This window comes from Cucumis sativus, chromosome 1 (genome assembly GCF_000004075.3).
Source record: "Cucumis sativus cultivar 9930 chromosome 1, Cucumber_9930_V3, whole genome shotgun sequence".
In the NCBI taxonomy this organism is placed as follows: Eukaryota; Viridiplantae; Streptophyta; class Magnoliopsida; order Cucurbitales; family Cucurbitaceae; genus Cucumis; species Cucumis sativus.
Genome location: NC_026655.2, coordinates 17,353,411 through 17,376,244, shown reverse-complemented (window position 1 = coordinate 17,376,244; position 22,834 = coordinate 17,353,411). Strand labels below are relative to the sequence as shown.

The 22,834-nt window shown below is 30.3% G+C and overlaps 1 protein-coding gene across 1 annotated transcript; it reads left to right on the top strand.

Annotated features, from left to right (window-relative positions):
* The first annotated feature begins 2,226 nt into the window (after positions 1-2,226).
* LOC101219745 (ethylene-responsive transcription factor TINY) lies at positions 2,227-3,518 on the top strand. The gene has a single exon (XM_004148671.3). It carries the CDS (start codon positions 2,336-2,338, stop codon positions 3,086-3,088), a length of 753 nt encoding a protein of 250 aa, XP_004148719.2. The 5' UTR covers positions 2,227-2,335; the 3' UTR covers positions 3,089-3,518.
* The last annotated feature ends 19,316 nt before the right edge of the window (positions 3,519-22,834 follow it).

Sequence of the window (22,834 nt, the reverse complement as noted above, 5' to 3'; positions counted from 1 at the left end):
CTAAACAAAAAAAAATGGTAATTAGAATGAATATTAAAAAATTATAACTATAGCGAATATCAATTAAATAATATTATATTTGTATAAATATTTTAGTTTATTTTTCTATATTAAAAATGCCTCTAATAATAATTAAGTGTATAGCAACTTTTTTAAAAAGTTGTAAATATATATATAACAAGGTTTATCAATAATTGATAGACTCTTATGATCTAAATATACCAATAACATAATCTATTGTTGATATATTTAAACAAATTTTGTAATATTTACAATTTTTAAAAAATGTTACTACATCTATATATATTATTATTATATTTGGGGAGAGTATCTCCATTTTTCAATGTTTTTTTTTTGGAAGTGAAACATATTTTTATCTTTTCTAATTAGCTAAATAAATCAATCTCAAGCTAAGTTAGTTAATATATTTAACTCTTACATTGAAAGTAAGGTTGAAATTAAGAAAAAAAAATTGAAGTAAACTTCATCTGTTGATTAAAAACGTGGTTTACTGTTCAATCTGTGGTGGTTCGTTAATTTCACTCTTCATTTGAGAATAATCATATTGCTCATTTGGTGGCCAGAAAAAAACTATATTTGATCAAATTTGCCTTAAAGATGACCTGCTTTTTTCTGTCTGATATTGTGCTCTCTTGTACATCATTCTTTAGGTTCTTTAATTCTTTCATCTTAATTGATGCTTCTGTTTCTGTTAAAAAAGGAAAAATCACACAAAATTTGACCAACAAACTCTTGAGAAAAATCAAATTGCAAAAAAGAGAAAGTAAAAAAGTACCTATGTATACACTTGTACTAGAATGTCTAAATGTGGCTAAGACATAAACACAACTAGATCGGTATCTACAGTCATTTTACCTCCTCTTTCAAACTCAATTTTGACAGTAAAAACTTATTTTTCATCCTTTTCAACACTTTTTCAAAATCCCCAACAAAAAAAAAAAAAAAAAAAAACAGCCTTTACAGTTACAATAATAGAATAATATATAGTGACACATTTCCAATAATTATTTTAGGTAATTAATATAACAATATAATTATTATTAAAAAAAGAAAGAATTATAATTATTTACTATCAACGTTGTAACAACCCTACAATATTAACATTATTATCTATCTTGCCCATTCTATGACTCCCAATTATATCCCCAATTATCCCATTTTAATTTTTTTTGCAAAAAAAAAAAAAGAATTAAATTAAATTAAAAACACCAAAATTGACCCACACGACTAATCCAGCCTGGGAGGGATCACCTCCCCTAACTCTTTGTACCTTCACCGTCCTTCCCATCTTAACTAATTTCATTTTTTTTTCTTTATTTTCAAAATATATATTATATTTATATATGCTCCTTAACATTTGAGAGTTGTATCCATCAAATTACTAATACAATAATTACCCTTTTAAACCTTCCATTTATACGTAAATGTTCTTTTTTTCATATTTTGTTTGGAAAAACTATCCTCTAAATTGTTTTAACTAAACTGATAACTTTTTTTTTTTTTTTTAAGTTAATCAAATTTAAATCCTTCTTAGAATTTCTTTTGAAAATCAATCCTACATCAATTTTACATTTTACATGTTAATCATAGATGATTTAGCTTTCAAATAAAATGTTAACTAAAAGTTTACATTAATTCATTTATAAAAGCAATAAATCTCACATAATTGGAAAACATAAATGTTATGTATATACAAATACAAATATTCAATATTTAAATTGATTGTGTTATTGATAGAAAATTTTAATGGAGTACTTCAAAATATATCAATCCAATTCAAAATATTAATAGATCTAACAAAAGTTTAAATACACCATATAATTGATAAATATTGTGTGTTAACAATTTTAATAATATATTGTTAATATTTATTTGGTCTCTCATTCTACAATAAATATATATATATATAAAAGATCTTTATTTGTAAGAGACAAAGGAAAGATAGACTAAATGATGGGAAAGAGGGTGGTGGGTGAGACTGATATAGAAAGAGAGAGAGATTTACTAATATTAATAATAATATCGTTAATAATATTAAAATAAATTTCCGTAAAATTAAATATAAAAAAAAAAGAGAGAGAGAGAGAGAGAGAATGAAAAATATTCGTATACACCCGTTCTTATTACAACCTACGTGCATCATAAATGAACAGTGAGTAAAGGCATTGATAGGTTGTTTTATATAAACCCGTTTATACCCATTCGTGTAGGGGTGACTTAACATCTTATACGAATGCCCCACTTTTCTTTCTCTCTCTAAAACCAAAACCAAAACCTTTTCTTTTCTTCCCTCCCACCCTCCCCATTTCCAAAAATGGAGAACGATTCTACAATTTTAAACTCATCTCCGCCGCCATCGCCGTCATCATCTGGCAGTTTATCACCACCATCCTCCTCATCGGCTGTCGTCGAATCGAACCGGAAACGACTCAAACGGCCCAGGGAGAATAACAACAACAACAATAACAGCAAACACCCGGTCTTCCGTGGGGTCCGAATGAGGGCATGGGGAAAATGGGTTTCCGAAATTCGTGAACCACGAAAAAAAAGCCGGATCTGGCTCGGTACTTTCTCCACCCCTGAAATGGCCGCACGTGCCCACGACGTCGCCGCCCTCACCATTAAAGGCACCTCCGCCATTCTCAACTTCCCTGAACTTGCCCACCAATTCCCCCGTCCGGCTTCCACTTCCCCTCGTGACGTTCAGGCCGCCGCCGCTAAAGCCGCCTCCATGGAAATCCCAACTCCCCCACTTTCTTCTTCTTCTTCTACTTCTACTTCTTCTTCCTCCTCTTCCTCTTCTTCTGCCTCTTTATGTCCTTCCTCGCCGGAGGAACTGACTGAAATCGTGGAGCTTCCGAGTTTAGGAACGAGTTATGAAACAGCGGAGTTAGGAAACGAGTTCGTGTTTGTGGACTCGGTGGAAGGTTGGCTTTATTCTTACCCATGGTATAACAGAGTGAGTAATGCAGAGCAAGTAGAGGAATTACAAGAGGATTATGGATTATTCTTCAAAGACCAGATTTTAATGGCGGATTATACCGATACTTTCTTATGGCAAAATTAAACAAAAAGGAAACCCCATTTCCTTCATTGTTACATCGTGTGATTTTTCTCCATAAATTTTGGCTTGTAAAACAAAAACATTTTCTATTTTTCAAATCCTCTGTTTTTTTTTTTCTTTTTTTTCTTTTTTAAAAAAAGAAACCCATTGAATTTTGTGAATCCAAGAAAGGGGTCCCTCTCCTAAATACAGTTGATTTAGTTGCTAATTAGTGAGTAATGTTTGGTTAATAAGAAATGTAAGGATTTGGGTTTTGAGGCAGAATTGAATTAATCATCAATCAATCTTGCCTTCATTATTTGTTCATATAATTTTTGTTTTTTCTTGGAGGGTATTAGTTTTTGTGTGTAATGTTTGTTTGTGCTCGAATTATGCAGCTGATAGCTCCTCTATTTTTGGTTCATTTAATTTTTAACCTTTTTTATTACTATTATTTTCTTAACTTTATTAGTGCAATATTCCACTTTATGATTCACAAATAAAGTTTATCTCTGATCTCTCTCTTTTTTTGGTTTAAATAAAATGGAATTTAATTGTCAAAAGTCGTTGTAATTCTTGTAAAGAGTTAGGGGACACATGTCACATCAAAATCTGATCAGAATCAAGAGAAAAAGAAGCCTGGCTTTAATCAATCAATTAACTAATAATTATAGAAAAAATCTAAAAATATTTTGTTAATGTTAATGTTAATGACCCACTCTGTTGGGGCTAAATGGAAGCTTAAGTCTTTTCACTTTCCTAATTACGGGACCAAAATGTTAACTACATTCTTAACAAAATTTCTCAAGTCATTTTTATTTTTTATTTTTTAATCAAAGAAATAGAAAACAAAGGCTTAGAATTTAATGTCATGCTTTTCTTTCTTCACATGGTTTGACGCCTAGGAATGCGTTGGATTTTCTGCAAAACGACATGACGGCAACTTCAAAATCTCAATTATAATACTTTAATTGAAGTTTTTAAGTTTAAAACTCATTTCAATAATAATAATAATAGTGATAATAATGATAATAATATATTTTGACCACACATCCCAAAAAGTACTAAAATCTTATAATAATAACATGTAGTATTAATGGGCGGTGAATTTCAATAAATTTAATTTCCAAATTCATTTCAAACTCTATTTTAATATCAGTTCAGTTAGTGAGTGTAAGTTTGGTATAAATATATTTTATTCCAGATCCTAATTTTTATACTTTTAGTTGACTTTGTCAAACAAACAATCCAATCAAATAATACACTATTCAATTTCATTTCCTCCCTCTCTCCCTTTTTAGAGCATTTAATACATCCATTTTTCTAAAGGAAATAATAAAAGTTTCAAACTAAGTTTATTATTTAAAAATTAAGATACCAAATAGACACAAATCTCAAAATTAAAGACTAAGATGATAATATTAGGGAGGAAGAGAGTGGCATATTCTCATTGTACTAATTTGTTTTTAAAATAATACAGAAAAGAGTGTATGTGTGCAATATCAATATTTAAAATAATAATAATAAATATTTTAAAGTATCATTTTAGTCCATCTAGTGTGACAGTTTCTTCAACATTTTACCAAGTGAAAACTTGAATGTACATCGACTAAAATTAAACAAACATAAAAGTAAACCGATCAAAGGAATATAATAAAACAATTACGTTTTAAAACATTAGAAATAAATTAAAAGAAAAAAAGAAGAAGGAAAAGAGAGTGAAATTTTCCGTAAATGAATGGGAGTGAGCTTTAATTACAGAGGGATTGAAGTAATTGAATTTATGATGTCACAATCTAAATGGCATAAAACCTATGGAGTCTCCACACAAGAAGAACGCTCCCAAATACAAATAGTACTGCGGCGTAATTAATGGATATTGAAACTCAACTACCTCAACCACCACAAGAATAAAATCTATTCTTCTTTTTCAATTATTATCATTTTAAATCCATTTTCATCTACAACCCTCTTAAATAATAATAATAATAATAAATTGTAAATATTACTTCCTTAACATGCCCAACAAATATACCCATACTTTCCAATAATTAGAGTATATCAATTTAATTTCTCTAAAAAATTTACGCTGCCACAGCCTTAAAAGTTCATATTGTTACCATAACCTTCCTACTTTTGTCTAAAATCAGTAATTGTATTTTATTGAAACTATAATACATTTGACATAATGTAATTTAAAAATATGATTATGATATTTTTATTGATATTGAAGAAAGATTGTTTAAATTGTAGGTTGACTTCGAATATATATATATACACTATGTGAATACACACGTAAAGCAAGTCAATAAAAATCTAAACAATAAAAATTCAAATGTTCATATCAATAAACTTGTTTTAAAGGTTAATGAAATGTGTTTAGAAGAATCAAATAAATTAAGAAAGTTTATGTGTGATACACATTTGATAATCTTCTTCACATATATTTATTTACTTTGTCAAGATTTTTAAAATCAGCCTTTAGTACATTTTCTATAAAATTATTTTACGACAATTTTTTATTTAGTTAAAATGATAGTTGATGACATATCGTTATTATATGTGATCACATAAATGATACATCATTATCATCCTAAAAAAAAGATAAGGTCGTATTTTTTGTGAGAGAATCTCTGCATATTAATAAAAACCAAAAAAATTAATCAATAAATATTTTATTCTGGGATGAAAATGGTACATCTAATTAAATATTTTTGGAAAAAGAAAAGAAAGAGAAAAAGGAAAAAATGGGTACATTTAAATGTACATATGGTGGCCCAAACCCCATTGAAGTTTGAGTATGTAAAAAGTGTCTTTGTCCTCATATAGTTGAAGCCTTTTCTTTGTTTTGCCCATTCTCTTTTTACTCATAAGTGGTTTCAGTCAAAACTTGTACTGCTTCATTGAAACCTTTTTTTTTTTTTTTTTTTATTCTTACTATTATTATGACAGTTTAGGAAAAGGCCTTTTTTTTTCTCACCCATTCATTAATTTATAACCAATCTAATATAACCTATACTTAAGTAATTTTCTAATATAGTCAAAAACTATACCAAATTTTAGATCAATTATCTATAGAAACACTGACGGTATACTTCTATACATTATCCATTGTTATTAGTGATATGTTTATTAATCTTTTTTATTATTGATAAATTTATAATTTTATTATATTTCATAAATATTTTTATTATTTTTTATTTACATTACTTCCTCTATTCCTTTTAAAAATCAAAACAAATAAGACATTACTTCCTCTATTTCTTTATGAACACAAGGAGTGAGATAGATAACATAAATAATATTTATCTTAATTATAAAATAAACTAAAGAACAGTGATATCTATATATACTAAACGATCAAAAAGTAAAAAGAGATCGACTTTAACTTGAAAATCTAAAAATTCGTAAATCGAAAGGGTATTTAAAACTCTCAAAATACCTTCTACAGGTATCTTAAAAGGTTCGAGAATATTTAAATATCAAAGTATCTAGATATCCATTTTATGAAATCTTAAATAGTTGTGACACAAAAGATTTATCAATAATTGTCTATCCGTCAGAAATGGTAAAATCAAATAACTCATTTTAATTTCATCTCATTCTCACCTATTTTATTTTTCTTTACTTATTTAAGAATAATTTAAAAATAAAATTTCTTCCTCTACTTTAGAAGGGCCTTGGGACTCAAATTTTTTATTTTATGGTTTCGACTTAATTAACACTCAAATCATACGAAAATAATTATAAATAATTTTCAAATGCCCTAAAATAATTCTCTCTCTATATAACATAGAGTTTAAATACTTATCATTAAAGCGATACAACCCAAAATCTATATAATGGTGTATATTTTGTTTTTTCTTTTTCTAAAAATTTAGTCAATTTAAATTTGAATTTGAACACTTTAATTAATGGTCACGTTTTTTTTATTATTACTATTTTCTTAACATAACATCTAAAGTTGAAATATTTATATAGTTAAGCCCACTCGCTAAAGTAAAATAAATGAGTTTTAATTAGTATATAGTTTTTTTAAAGAAAAGTCGTCAAAACTAGCCAAATGAACTATCTATTTACCATTTATAACCAGTAAAATGAAGTGTAATGAATTTTTGTCTTTTAGCAATTTTTTATCATAATATGTAAATAATAATAATAATTATTACTATTGAAAAAAAAAGCTATTTTCAAAACTTCAAAAAGTAGCTAAAAAGTAAATTGCTGTACTTTTTAGAATAAGAATTATAATTGAATGGTATGAAAACAAATTAAAGGAAAACTTTTTGGTGTGTGTGTGTGTTCTAATTTTTATATCTTTTAGGAGGACAAGAAGATACTTTTCCATTCAATGTGAACAGACACTTAGATTTAAACACCCATATAATGGCTTTGGCTTCTTCTCCCTTTCCAAAACCCCATATTATTATTATACCATTTCTTTTATTTTTCTTTCCTTCAACTTATTATTATTATTTTAATAATGTTATATAAAATAAAACACCAAAAATAATTATTTGAAGTCAAAATCCATCAACCCTTGGGAGAATATGTCCTTTTATATATATATATACACACACACACACAATTACTTCGCTAGCTAGCTGTTAGATCCATGTGGGGAGCTTTTGCCAAGTAAGGATACCCCACATTCTTGGGTTTACTATACCCTCCTCTTCAAGGCAGTACCCCTTCTTCCCTCTCATTTACTTAATTATAATTAACCTTTCATACCAACTCCAAGGTTTCCTTTGAAAAAAGAAAATGAGCTATGTAAAGGTATGCATACTAATATTTGAAAAGAAAAAAAACGTTGAAAAAATAGTTAAAAAAAGACCAAGAAAGAAACAAAGCAAAAGTAGCCAAAACCTAATAGTTATTAAAATTTATAACATATGTAGTATATATAATTAATTAACAACAAATGAAGTCAATGCAATAGCCACTGTTTGAATTGAGGAATAAAGTTATTTTTATTTTAAGGTTTGGAAGAAAGGTAATTAAGGTTGTTTAAATTAAAGGGGAGGGGAAAAGTTGACCTTAGTTTTCCAAAGCAATTAATTGGGATTTGGGAAAAAGGGGAAAGTTTAAAAGTGAAGTGATTAAGTAAAGAAAATTGCACACTTGATTTCTTTCTCTATGGTTTTGTAGTGTTGTTGTATAGAGTTTTAATTAATTAATTAATTAGTAAGCAGAAATAAATTGAGCATTACGATGAATTATAATCAGAAACGTGTAAGAAGAAGACACGTGTATTAACGTCAAATGTGAGTCTTTTATAAATTAAAATAACAATAATAATGTGAGGCAATAATTGCATGAAAGGCAATGGCACGTGCTTCTCAGCAGCCGGTGCATGCGCTTTTATTAACTCCCTCTCTCATCTGTTTCTTTGCTGTGATTGTCAACTAAAATCTACCTTTCTTTTCCCTTTACTTACAGATTTATATACCTATCCTCTCATATAACGCACACAAATCCGACAAATATTTACACCCTAAACAATTTTGAAAATGAAAAAAAGTTCACAACCCAACGATCTAAAATAATGAAATTATTCTAGTCAACACGTGATAAATCGACTACACACATGCGATACACGATTGTGCAGATTTTGATACATGATCTCGGATATACAATGCACTAAGATGGTTCACGATGAAAGACAAAAGTGTAGATTTACACGATCCTGTACTTCGTTTTAAACGTCTTTCAAATTTATCATGAGCTTTTCTTATTTTGTTACGTGGACAGTAAATATTTAGTACTTTTGTTATATTTATATAAGTTTACAGTACATTAATCATATCATGCCTTTTTCTTGTAAGGTTTTAGTTTATTTCTTGTGAGAAAAATTATTGTTAAACGAAAAAATTGAATTTGATCAAAGCTAACATACAAGGATAAAGTACTTTTGTGGGAAGTTATATTGGGTAGAATTCTAACGAAAAGCAAACGAATATCGAAGGTGAGAAGCATGAGAGGTTGTTTTAGAAAGGAAAGAAAAAAGAAGCTTTAAGGAAGAACTTTGGACTATTGTAGAGATAAATTAGTTTTTTCAATGTTTTGAATGGCCGAAAACTTTTTAGATTATAAATAACAATTTTTCAACATCGATCCCACATCATGAATTTACTTTTATTTATATATATGTTGATAAAAAAATTAATTCATCTGCTAAACATAAAGATTTTGTCTTTAAAAATATAGTTTGATTTTTGTGTCTAATGAGTATGTCATCTATGTGGTTGTGCACTTCGGTGGAACTAAGCTTCTTGTCGAAAAAATATGCAAAACAAAAGTATGTTAAAATAGGTTGAATCGTGGACCTCGCTCTCTTTAAGAAGTTCGCAGCTCTGCTCAAATGTACAAAAAGAATTTCACGTGTCCCGTCGTCTCCAAGATAAAATATCCTCTAATTTCGTCGATATGAACTGCACTAGAACCACACTGGAATACCAACACTCGATAGACACTTCTATGTTTGGTAAACAAAAACTAAATACAAAGATAAAAACAAAGAAAATTTTGGTCGACAGAGAGGGTAGGTAGATGGAGAGAGACGTGAGAGAATTTGAGAGGAAGAAATTGTTTATTGTGAAAAATGAGAAGATAAATGGGGCAAATATAAAGTAGATGGGGAGAGAGGCTTCAACGATCACATAATTAATGACAAAAGAAAAACCATCCAACGGTTAATTGTTTTTATGAAAGTCAATGTAACAGGTCAACAATAATGTAACGGTGAAAACGGTCGATGTTACGGTTTGCAATAAACTCAACAGTCGATGAACTATTTTTTAAAACATTTTTAACATAAAAAGCGATTTTGAAAATTTAAAATTAATTTTAGCAAAAAATATTATTCTCCACGCCCAACCGACCAGATGGCGGCGCACATGTGGAGATATCGACAAACCTACTTTTGCCTATCTCCTCTCCCTTTTTAAAACTTGAGTACTCCTTCGGTCCAAACCCACGAGTGAATATATGAGTTTATAAAGGGGACTTTCACATTATTAAAAGATAACAATGTGGGAATGCATGTTTGTAATAAAATAATAATAAATTTTCTTTCTCAAAATTTTTATTTAACATAATCCCCCACTTGAAATTTTTTTACTAACACAGTCTCCCACTTTGAGATTTTTTTAGACCAATTAGGGAAGTTTTCCTTTCCATTTTGTAACTATTATCTAATACAAAGAAAAAGAACACTAAATCGCCTACTCTAAATATGGTATCAGGGAGTCCACATATGCCTCAAAGGAGAGAAGAGCTAACACTAGCAACAGCAGGAGGAAACCTACAGTTCCAAATTAGAAATATAATCTCATAATTCCAAACAAGTACATCCAACTAGATTTAAATCAAATGATAAGAATGTAACTAGAGGGTTGAAATTATACCTCTCGAAATCGTAAAAAACAACAGTGTCAGGAACGATCTAACTGAAGCTAGAAATAAAGTCTAACTCAGATGTCAAACTTGAAAACAAGAACATGGAGAGGTAAAAAGAAAAAGCATTGTTGAGCTAAAAATAACGGGAAAGGGTAAAGAAAGAAAAACACTAGAACATATGCATCCTTCAGGGCGTTAGACTGATATGTGTTTCTGCAGAACACTAGACTGATATGTACGTCCCTCGAGGCGTTAGACTGATTATGTGTATCCTACAGGATCACAAGACTGTGACTGTACAGGGTATACCCAATAGGAAGTTAAGAGTTTATTTTTACCCTAACGGGACCAGTAGTGAGTCTCTTACTGAGTATATTTATACTCACCCTTTTATGTTTAACTTTTTCAGGTAAAGGTTGAGGGTGGCAAACCGGCGAGGGGCAGAAAGGAAGCGTGATTGCCATAGAGAATATGTTATTTTTGCTTCCGCTTTATGTTTTTGATGTTTAAAACATTGTGATGGAACTGAGCTTACGAACTATTATTTTGGTAAAAAGTACTGTTAAAGTTTTAGAACATTTGAAACCGGGCTCGACTTAATTTTGTTGTTCCTCGATTGTATGTTTTCAAAAGTCTTATGTTTCATTTTGTATCAATCAAGGTCTTTTGTCAAAAATTAACGACTTCGACTTAGTTAGAAAAGTTGGGTCGTTACACATTAAAGGCATCTAAATCATATTTAGTTACGCTATCACTACGAAGTCTCTTAATTATTTTATTAAATTAATTTTCTATTTTAGTTACAAACACCTTAAAAGACATCACTTACATTTTTAAGTAAATAAGTAAAAGTAAAGTTGAACAGTCATCTATAAAGGTTATAAAATACCTTTTACTATTCCTAATTAACATGTCATCAAATTCACATAAATCATAATGAATTAATTCTAGAGGCTGAGTTACCCTAATTACAGATTTATTCAAAATTTTAGTTATTTTAGCTTGACTACAACATGCACATTTTTCAAATTCATGCAAAGATAACTTATGAATCAAGTTTAATCTACTCCTGTTGCCAATTAACCTTTTATTAACGTGACAAAGCCTAACATGCCAAATATTAAAGGAAGACAACATGCAAGAGGAAGACATTTTCTTATTCAATTTTAAGTATAAGTTAAACATGCCATGATAAACTGAACTACCTCAATCATGTTTGAGAACTCTTCGATTAAATAAATAGTTAAACAGCCCCAAGAAAGCTAAAGAAATTTTGGCTTGGAAATATTGATCAAAGATCAAGAAGAAATGAGAACTTGTTCCTAACTTTAAGATTTCGAACTCTCCACAATCTAATTGATGAAACGAGATTGAAAGTTCTAAACATGCATTGTAACACCAGAATAAAAAGGAAAGCATAAATCTTGAGAGCTAACACTTTATGAGAAATTTAATTCAATTTATTATAGTTGTCACTATAAGAAAATAAAGCTTCTCCTGACGCACACAAGCGTCGGGAGATATACAAAATGCGTTGGAAAATGATCTTTCGACGTAAAAGAGTTCATTAGGATGAGAGTCAAAATAAATGTGTGGGAGAACAGAGTCGGGATATCCTCTATGATCTCCCGATTCACAAATTGTGCATTGGGATATCCTCTATGATCTCCCGTTGCACAAATTATGTATAAAAAAATCCTCTATGTTTTTTTTTTAAATACATTTCCCTCATCTTTACCGAATCCCTGTGAAAATAAAAAAAAATCTCATTTTAATCTAATCTTCGTCGAAATCGAAAGAAAACTAATGTAATGGAAGAATATAATTGAAAGTAGAAACTACCACAAAAAAAATGCAATGTGATAAATCATGCTACTAACTCATACGAAACATTAACACACATCAGAATCCATATACACCATAAATTAACTTTTAAAACCAGTTCAAGTAGAGTAGGAAAATAAAAAGAAGCGTCCCTCAATGATTCAGTGTCATTGTATGTCAAAGAATGTGCTTAGAGACAGAACGGAAAAGCATCGAAGTGACTTCAAGCCTCCTTGGGAAAAAAAATTCATGATGGTAGGGAAAAAGAGATTTTTAAGGAAAAATTAGACATCTAGCTTATTACATGCTGGAAGAGATGGAAGTGGCAGCACCGAAAGAGAAAAACTGGCGACGAGGACGGGGGTGACACATTTTCGCAACCCTTTCTTCTCCCCCTTTAGTTTTTGAAACCCCTTAATTTCTTCTCTCCTTTGCAAATATGTGAATTACAGATGAGGTGTGAGTTTTTAACGGAGATCTCCTGACGCATTATGCATAGCGTCGGGATAAGTTAAATATATAAAAAAATTATAGACTTTTCCCAACGTCATTACGCATGAAGTCAGAAAAAGTTAAATATAATAAGAAAATTATAGACTTTTTCCAACGTCGTTATGCATACCGTCAGAAAAAGTTAAATATAATAAAAAATTATAGACTTTTCCCGACGATGTTATGCATGACGTTGGAAAAAGTTAAATATAATAAAAGAATTATAGACTTTTCCTGACGCCATTCATAACGGCATCAGGACAAGTCTATAATTTTTTTATAAATTACCTTATACCGACGTCAACTTATGTTGCGTTAGAATTGTCAACTTTTTGCAACGTACTTTCTACGACGTCAAAAGAAGCTTTTTTCTCGACGTTACTTATGCCGACATCCGTGTTGTGCATCGAGAAATACATATTTTCTTGTTGTGTGTATACCCTTCAAAATGTAGAAACTACAACCCTATTTATACTAATTTAAAATGTTATATGAAAGGACACAACATTTAATTTTATGTCCTTTCAACTACTCTAATAATTGAAAATACATAAAGTTAAAAAAATACATAAAATTAAATAAGTACATATTCAAGATTTGAATGAATCTAGAAATGCATTAAAGATGTGGATGAATATTAGTTTCTAGATTCATTATGTCCCATGAGTGTTCAAGTGACTCTTGAAGCTCCAACTCGTCATTAAAGGCTGAAAATTTAGCTTGAAAGTTATTCATTCTATGCTTCAGCTAATCAATGCAATTATTTGCTTATCATGCCATCAATTGGATATTCATTTTTCCACAAATACATTATTTTTAGTTAATGTAAAGAGATTTAATCCTATTGTCTGAGTAAAACTCGCTTTGTTGAGGAGATAACTCGAGACTAGGTTCTTTCGAATTTCAAGAGTGTGCAGAACTTCCTTTAGGACGAGTGACTTGCCAGATGTGAACTTCAGTTCCACTTCTCCAATGTTAAGCACAGTTTGGTTGTGTGGTGATCCCCCATAAGGATATTCTTTATCCTTAGTTCCATTATATATTTTTTTAAATAAACTAAGGTCATTACAAACATGGTCTGATGCACTAGTGTCTAGCCACCAACCTTCAGACCCTCTAATCACATTTATTTTTGTGATCATAGCTACTAAGTCCTCTTCTACTAGGATGATTCCCTTTTCTACGATTTCTAGGTAAATGTCCAATTTTATTACAATTATAACACACAATTTGTACCGTACTTATGGATTGAGATGCACTCATTCGTCTTGTGCCTTAGAATATTCTTAAAATCGTTCCACAGTGAAGGTACCTTGTAAATAATAACAACAACTTGGAATTGTTCATTGAGTGACTGATTATTTCATGTGCAACCTTTTATAGCTTGTGCGATTGGGCCTCCACAGATCTATTGTCAGTCATTTGACTATAAATATTGACTCACAACATACTTCTTGGATCCAGATTCTTCAGTATTAGTAAGTCCATTCAGAATTAGATTCTTACATATGAAGTTTGATTCTGTTCATGCACCATGGTTTCAAATTTCCTCCTTAATTGGATTTTGGGCTGTTACTGTCAGTTCTTTAGTAGAGCAAGCAGTGACAACCTTTCTCAATGTTTAGAAAAACATCTTTTGTTTCCAACGCTTGAAGTGTGCTCTTTCGAAGTGGAATGGTAGATTGAGATCAGAAGTCATAACGTCGCCTTGAATTACATCGGCCATCGCAACAAAAGAAATTGTTTTAAAATTTTTGATGCACTTTGTTAGAGCTAAGCTTCTTGGTGAGAAAATCTGTAAAACAAAAGCATGTTAAAATAGACCAAGTCACGGACCTTACTCTCTTTAAGACGTTTGACGACTTTGCTCGAAAGTGAAAATAGAATTTCATGTGTCTGTTATCCGTAGGATAAAACAACATCTAATTTTATCGGTATAAACTATACTGAAACCACATCGAAATACCAACACTTGATAGACACTTCTATGCCCAATAAACAAAAATTAAATTCGAAGATAAAAATAAAAAAGAAAAAAATTGGTAAGAGAGAGGGGTAGGTAAACGGAGAGAGACAAAAGAGAATTTGAGAGGAAGAAATTGTTTGTTGTGTTAAATGTGAAGAGAAATGGGGCATATACATACATATATATATATATATATATATATATATAAATATAAATATAGTAGATTGGGAGAGAGCGAGGCTTAAATGGTCACATAATTAATGACAAAAGAAAAATCGTCCAACATTTAATTGTTTTTATGATCGTCAATGTAACAGTTCAACGGTAATGTAACGATGAAACGTTTTTAACATAAAAAAGATTTTGAAAATTCAAAATAAAATTTAGCAAAAGAATTATTTTATTATTTAAATTCCTTACCACACTGACGGTGCGCATGTAAAGATATCGACAAACCTATTTTTGCTTATCTCCTTTTCTCTTACAAAACGCAGGTACCTCTTGGATCCTAATCTCATGAATGAATATATAGGTTTATAAAGGAAACTTCCCACATTACTAGATAGTCACGTAGAAATGCATGTTTATAATAAAATAATGATATATTTACTTTCTCAAAATTTTCATTTAACATAATTTGAAAGACGTGTATTAGACAAATAATTAAATAGTTGAGAGGCTTAAGATAATTTATAAATCCCAAAATTTTGTGTAGTAAAACTGAACAAAAATTAAAATATTTTAGAACAAACTTGGAATTTAGCAGTATTTTCATTATTTATTTCTTCTTCCAATGAATGAGAATGTCATATTTTTGGACTCAAACGTAACACCATCATTGATTAAATTAAAATTATTAAACAAGATCAATTTCATTACTTTCATACAATTCTGGTTGGTTGACACGTTTTGAATAGAATTTTGACATGTTGTATTGATAGGAGCATACATATATATATATATATATCGATATCGTCTTTGGGGTGTGGGGTCAAAATTAAGGGTCCGTTTGGATTGAATTAAGAAAAAAAAATGTTTTTCAATAATACATTTCCTTTTAAACATTTTTTTACAAATGAGTTTAAAATTTAAACACTTAATGTTTGGTTAGACTTTTTTATTAGTGTTTACATGTGAATTTGATTTTTAAAGATTTTTCTAAAATATATTATTTCATAAATGAATTTTTAGAAAACGTATTATTTTAATTTGTCAAACACTATCATTTTTTTAAAATAGATTTTTGACAAAATTAAACACATAATCTAAACCAAACACATTCTAAGTCGACGAAACAAGAAAGGGATTTAACTTTTAATTATGGTTGTAAATAGAAAGTAAATTAATTAGTTGAAAAGTAGTGGTAGTTAGTAAATAGAAATTGAAAAGATTGCTCATCAACTTTCTCCATAGGATAAAATGTTAATGAAAATAGTGGTGTGGTTGTGGTAGCCTAGCCAGTCCCCTACTTCACACTAACTTTATCTTCATGATTTTTTTTTGATCTTATCTCCTTTTTAACAAATATCCTCAATCTCACAACCAATTAACAAAACTAGTCTTACTACTACCAAACTCTTTTAAACAACAATCATATATATCTATATATATGATACAAAATTTTCTCTTACATTAGAAATATCTTCTTTTATTAAAAAAAAAAATCGATTTGAAGACATTGTTGAATTTCAAGTAACTATTATTGTTTTTTGATGTGATGATTAATTAATGAGAATAGTAGTAAAAAGAATTCTCATATATGATAAATGTAGCTCACACTACAGCCAACAATTACACTAAATGATATAATTAATAATACTAAATACCTAATTTTGAAAACCCATTAATAATGTCACCTTCCAATCTATCAACTTCTACTCATAACAGCATTTTAATTTATGATGAGGAGGTGGTTTGGACTGTTAAAATTTTCTTTAAAATAAAAATGAAAAAAGGAAAAAGAAAAGAGTTGTAAATTAAAAGGATTTGGTTGTTTTGCCACGGCGCTGTGGGTGTTTTATGGGTTATGCGTTTATGTTTGAGAAGTCAATTGAGTTGTGTGGCAAAACATGGTGCATTAATGCGTAATTTGGTTACATTTCTTTTGAAGTATCAAATTTGGTTATTAACTTCTTTGTAAAAACTAAATATAAAAAACAAAATAAGAATCAGATATTGTGATGAAAATGATGTGTATAATGTCTGAATTTTTTTAAGTGCCTATTATTATAAGCATTTATTTGACATTTAACAAACCATCGTGAGATGCATTTAACTCACAATATAAAACTGCCATAATATGCACTTCTATCATAGTAAATAGGTGTCATGGTTTCTTCTTTTTAAAAAATTCTTATGTGATGGCCAATATAAGATATTCTCCCCATTAAGGTCACATTATTAACTTGTAAAGGGGTATTTTAAAACATATAACAAAACGTTAAAATATTTACCCTCTATAACACAATTTCAGAAATAGAAAAAGCTCATAGGTCTATAATGGAAAATACAAATAATACTATGTGATTAATTGACTTCCAACGCGTAATATATTTGAGAAATGATCGTTTAAATTTGTCTACTCTTTTCTATATGATCATTTAGATTGGATCGTTTAGATTTAACTACCCAACTCTAAACGATTTATTTTCAAGATTCTTTCTTACACAATCGTTTAGATTGGATCATTTAGATTTGACTATCCAAATCTAAACAACGTTTTTTTAGATTCTTTATATCGTGTAGATGATCTTGAACGACCAACATTTTGAAAAAAAAAAAACAGAAATAAATAGATCTTTTATATTTGGTATATGATTTTAAGCCAAATAACCGTATGAAAAGAATAAAAGAAAACCGATAGAAGAAGAGAAAAAGACGACGGAGAGAAAAAAATAGCAGAACAGGAAGAGAAGAAAGAAGATGAAAAGGAAGGAAAAATATGCAATATTTAAAAAAAATGGCCAAGTTAATGAGTTCTTTCATTTGTTACCGGAGCTGTAAATATTTTGATAAATTGTTATATTTATGAAAATTAACTTTGTAAAAATGTGAAAATGTTAATATGTTTATTGTTATTTTTCACTATGATTGATACTCATCGTTATAGATAATATTTTTAAAAGAGTAAAATTGACAATGAAAAAAACAGGAGCGACTAGATTAATGGTGTGTTTGATTACATTTTCGAGTGTTTAATTTAAAAAATAAATTATTTTAAAAAAAGTTAGAATGTGTGGAAGCTACACAAAACTATTCTTTAAGTGTGTATTTTAAACAATTTTCACAAAAACGAGTTTAAACAAAAATGAGTTTCTTCAAAAATATTTTTTCATTAAGTCAATTCAAACAAATTAAAGCCTGAGAAGATTAAAATAAATGGACAAACAATAGTGTCCAAATAGTAGAATAGGACTACGAAGAAGAGTTAAGCTTAGTTCAAACCAAAATAAACTCGATAACCTTAGCGTGGGCTAAGGGTGAGGCCATTGAATCATGCACCCATGCATGATTCAATCTAACAATGGGCCCATAAATAGAGATTGGTCTGACCAAAGCTAACTTAGACTCGACCTCGCTAAGGTCGAGGTCGAGCCTCTTGAGTCATGGGTTTCTTGCATGATGTAGCCCAAAAGAAAATATAGGAGTCCAAAAGCAAGGCAAAAACTCTAATAAAAAAAGGATAGATTATAGAACCTTATAAATGAGTTGATACTCCACTAGAAATTTCCTAAACAACCTTAACTTTAGATTTCCTTAATTAAGCATCATAGTGGAATTAATGTTGAACCACTTATCAAATTTAGGCATGAATAATTGCATTAATGGGAAGGAAGCAAAAGCACTTTTAGCAAGAAAATCTATAATCCCAACATTAAAGAGACCAACAATATCAATTTAAAACCAACATTAAAGAAGTACGATGTTAATTTTAAACTGACATCTATAATTGGTTTATTAGGTCTTTTTAATGTCGATTGTGGTTTGTCGTTAGTTTTAAAGATTTTTATCAAGATTGCAACCGGTAGAGAACTCACGGAGGCTTGTTGATTGTGCAATTGTGTTGGATCAATTATGTTGCCCTCTACCTAAGATGGTGTTAATAAAGACAAATATCTCTAAATTAGCACCTGATTTTTCTTAAACAACCCCATGTATTAGCCAATGAAGAGGTAATCTTGGTAAGGATTGAGGTGGAACATGAGGATTAATTGAGTAATAAAACAATCCCATTAATGGCTTTTGACTCCAAACATAGGGATGCAGTTAACAAATATATAGTGGATTGATTGTGAATTTGTAAAAGCATTGCTGGAGATCTAATTAGTTGATTTTATTATTTTTCTATCGGTTTTTGTGGTGAACCATTTTGTTTCAAATATAGTATTACCATCCGTTCCATACAAAAGGTTACTTTCCTGCATAAATATTTACTTTCCTTGTTGGTTTATTTGACTATATTTTTTCACATAGTCTTAACAACAATATAAGTAATTCCTTAACCTTGGTTAAATAAGTTATCATTCATTGTTCTTTTCCATGTTATTTTGCTATTACTTGTTTTACCATTAATTGTGAGTTACTGAAGAGGAGAAGGGTTGAAAATCTCTCTTTAGTAACTTTTAATCGAGTGCTTTATATTCTACTTCATTATTTATGCTCAAAAATTGAATATAAGAGTAGTTATATCATTCACCAACTAGAGATATCAATAATATCCTTACACCACACCCTTTATACTGTATGATCAATTGACAAAAGCCCTAGACTCATTAATCTAATGAATAAACCTTAGACCTCTTTCTTGTTCATAGTCGACCTTAGTCTCGACCTCAACCTTGATATGGACATCATCTAGTTAATTCTACTAAAAGAAGTTTGCTGCTACTTGTTCTATTATTAAAGTTCTTGGTTTGTAGTGAATATCATGTTTGGTCAGTTCAGTTGTCTATTTCATTAATTGACCTTGTCAAACCCTCTCTCAAAGCCTTTTCTCTTAGCCTAAGAGAAAGTGTGACGTCAACAAGTATTGCTCTACTTTATGACATTCACTAACAACTTACTGAGCTACTAACTCTTAACTTGGATTCTGATAGAGAAAAATATGTGTAGTACTTATATAAACATACTCATAACAGTTGTACCTCCCACAACATACTCAGAACCATAGTCTAATAACTAAAAGTCAGACATACACCAAATTCTCTTAAGTTAAAACATCTTAACATATCTCTAAATGCATGATCAAAATAATGAAAACAAAAGAAACATAAAGACTAAAAAGTAGACTGGTAGTAGTAGGTCAGCTCGAGAATCAGAATGAGCTAAAGCTTAGTGAGTGACTATTTTAAATTGAACATGCTTACAAACCATATATTTAAGAAAACTTAGCAAAGCAATAAACAAGTAAAACTTTCTCATTGCTCTAGCATTTGTTTAGCTACGGTGTAGTTGGATACAACCAATATTCCCAACATCTTTATCGTAGTGATGCACGCCTAACACTTCCAACGACATCGTTGTTTTGGAGTGAACTCACACCAACAACAGAGAACTATTCATGTGTAATGTACCTATCCTTCAAGCTTATTTTGAATATCTAAGGCATAAAGCAATGTATAACAAATTTCTAAAACTTCTAACTGTGAGACCTTGATTCAAAAAAAGGGAGTCTTGTTGAAGAGAAGCCTTGCGATAAAGTTATTTTAGATAACTGCAACAAAGGGGCATTCTGCAAAGAAGGATGTGAGAGGAGAAGAGGCGACACGAACTTTCCAAGAAGATAAGTTTGGCATCTCAAGGAAACATCCAATCGCCACTGATATTTAGCCTACGTGTAGAGTTTGGGTTGGCTATATGGTGCCGGTACGTAATAAGATGACACGTACAAAGTGTAGAAGTGACCTTTGGATGTGAAAGGCCACTATAAATAGGGCCAAAGGTCGAAGGAAGAAGAAATTTTGGAGGCATTAGATTTTCTGAAAAAAATTGCAAGGGAAAGTTATGAACGTTGAACGGCCGGTTGAGAGAATCGATAGACGAGAATAGGAAGCTGAAAGTGGAGAAGGAAGTAGTTGAGGCAAAGTGTCTTTGTGAGTGATCCTTATAAATGAATACATGTTTTAGATTGGCAACACAAATTTTAAATGTAGTTTCTAAACTGTTATTTATGTCTAAATATTTTCTATGCTCGATTATGAGTTTATGAATAAATGTTTGTGAATGATTTATTTCTAAAGTAAAACGAGTATTTCTGTATGATTGATTGGTTGTTTATAATGAAATTTTTTGTATTTATGATCTTGGTTTTAGAAATAAATGTTTGATAAATGTGGTGTTGCAAGTATTCTTTCATAACCTCTTGTTTATGCTTATTGGATGACTTTTTTTATTTTTGTGATAATCTATGTTAGGAGTAAGTTGTGAGCTAATACTCCATCGTTGTTAATCGTGTGGTTTTTATGTTATGGTTTGGTATGATCTATTGCAAGATGTTGGTGAAAATCCCAGGTAACTCGTAAGACACTGGTTGAATGTGAATTCTAAGTCTAGGTGAGGGAAGAATCCTACATCGGAGCGAGTTGTGATGAAATCTTGATGCTGGATGTTGGTGAATGTGAATCCTAGGTTTAAGAGAAGATTGATTCTAACGAGACGCTGATGGAAATCCTAGGTAACTTGCTTAACACTGGTAGAATGTGAATGCCAAGTCTAGGTGAGGGGAGAATCCCATGTCCTAGTGATGAGTTTGGAATACATGATGACTTAAGCGCATGGAACTCATTGTGCTTGTTGTGGTGGTGGTTTGATGCAATGCGAATCATATGTTGTTATTTATTATATGAATTTGTTGTTTTCCCAAAAAATGTTTTCTTAAACCCACCATATACTAAGTTTCTTTTACTTACGTTTTAAGTTTTTTCCTCTCAAGTTGTCAGGTGTTAAAGCCAAGTAAAGGGTGGTTCTCAAGCATGAAAGCCAAGTTAAGGTGGGAAGGAAGGGTTGTTATGTAAGCTCATGTAACATGGTAGCGATGTCGCTATACCTCGCTTTCAAGGAGCCGATTGGTAAGCACATCACTCCTTGACGCATATAGCCCAAGTCAGAAGGAAGGCAAGTGCAACACCCAGGTTGGTAAGGCCAATCTCGAGAAGCTAGACAACTAGCTAAGTCAGGGAAAGGCAACCTTTGCGGTCCGTGAGTTGGATTGTTGAGAGACCAAGCGAAAGGAAGAAATGAGGACCTTTGCACCTCTAAGTACTCTGTCTCAAGAAGCAATGTTTAGCAACGAAGAAAGAAAAGGAGTCTTATACTCCCAAACTCCTTAGTTCGAAGACGTAACATCGTGGTGGAAGAAAAGAACATGTAGATTAGACTTGGTTTTATTTTCATGCAAGAAAGAAAATGAATGTGTTTGTAATCTGAGACTTTGTGTAAACTGTCAAGTTAATAAACAGAGAAATTTTATTTTATTTCGTTGTATTTTATCTTTTGTGCTTATCACCTAGAAGCTAAAGTTGTTAGTACTAAATGTTAAGTATTAGATGAAGGAGCTAAGTTCAAGAGTTTTCTTTCCATTGCAAAATGTGTTGTAAAGGTCTCTATGGTTCAAGTAAATAACTTTGAAAAGAGACAAGTGAAAGAAGTGTTTTTGCTAGTTAACGATGGGTGTCTAGGCGGCACATCCTATTTGGTCGCATGGAGTGACGGTTGAGACGGGCGCGTGACACTAACTTACTTAAATAAATTAGTCATGCTGGTTAAGAAATTTTCTTGAACTTATAATTGTTGAGATTTATGTCCTAAAACTCATAGATTGTAAATATAATCCATTGACCGTTATTAATAAAATGTTATCATCGTAATAATTTGTTATTGATTAAATTATTAATTTTGTCTCGATAACCCAAATCTAATAAACTAACATCCTAAGCTATTTAATGAATCTTGAACAGTATGTAGAGACATACAAGGATCAATGTTCAAGGTCAGCTTAAGGGGTCTATAGTATAAGGATAAGGTTGGGTACCTTATCCTGGTAACAGTATGGATACAACTCACTTTATATTTGATACAAACGCAATAAT

Excerpts from the sequence above, each read along its gene's own strand:
- LOC101219745 (XM_004148671.3), top strand. The coding sequence starts at position 2,336 with ATGGAGAACGATTCTACAATTTTAAACTCATCTCCGCCGCCATCGCCG.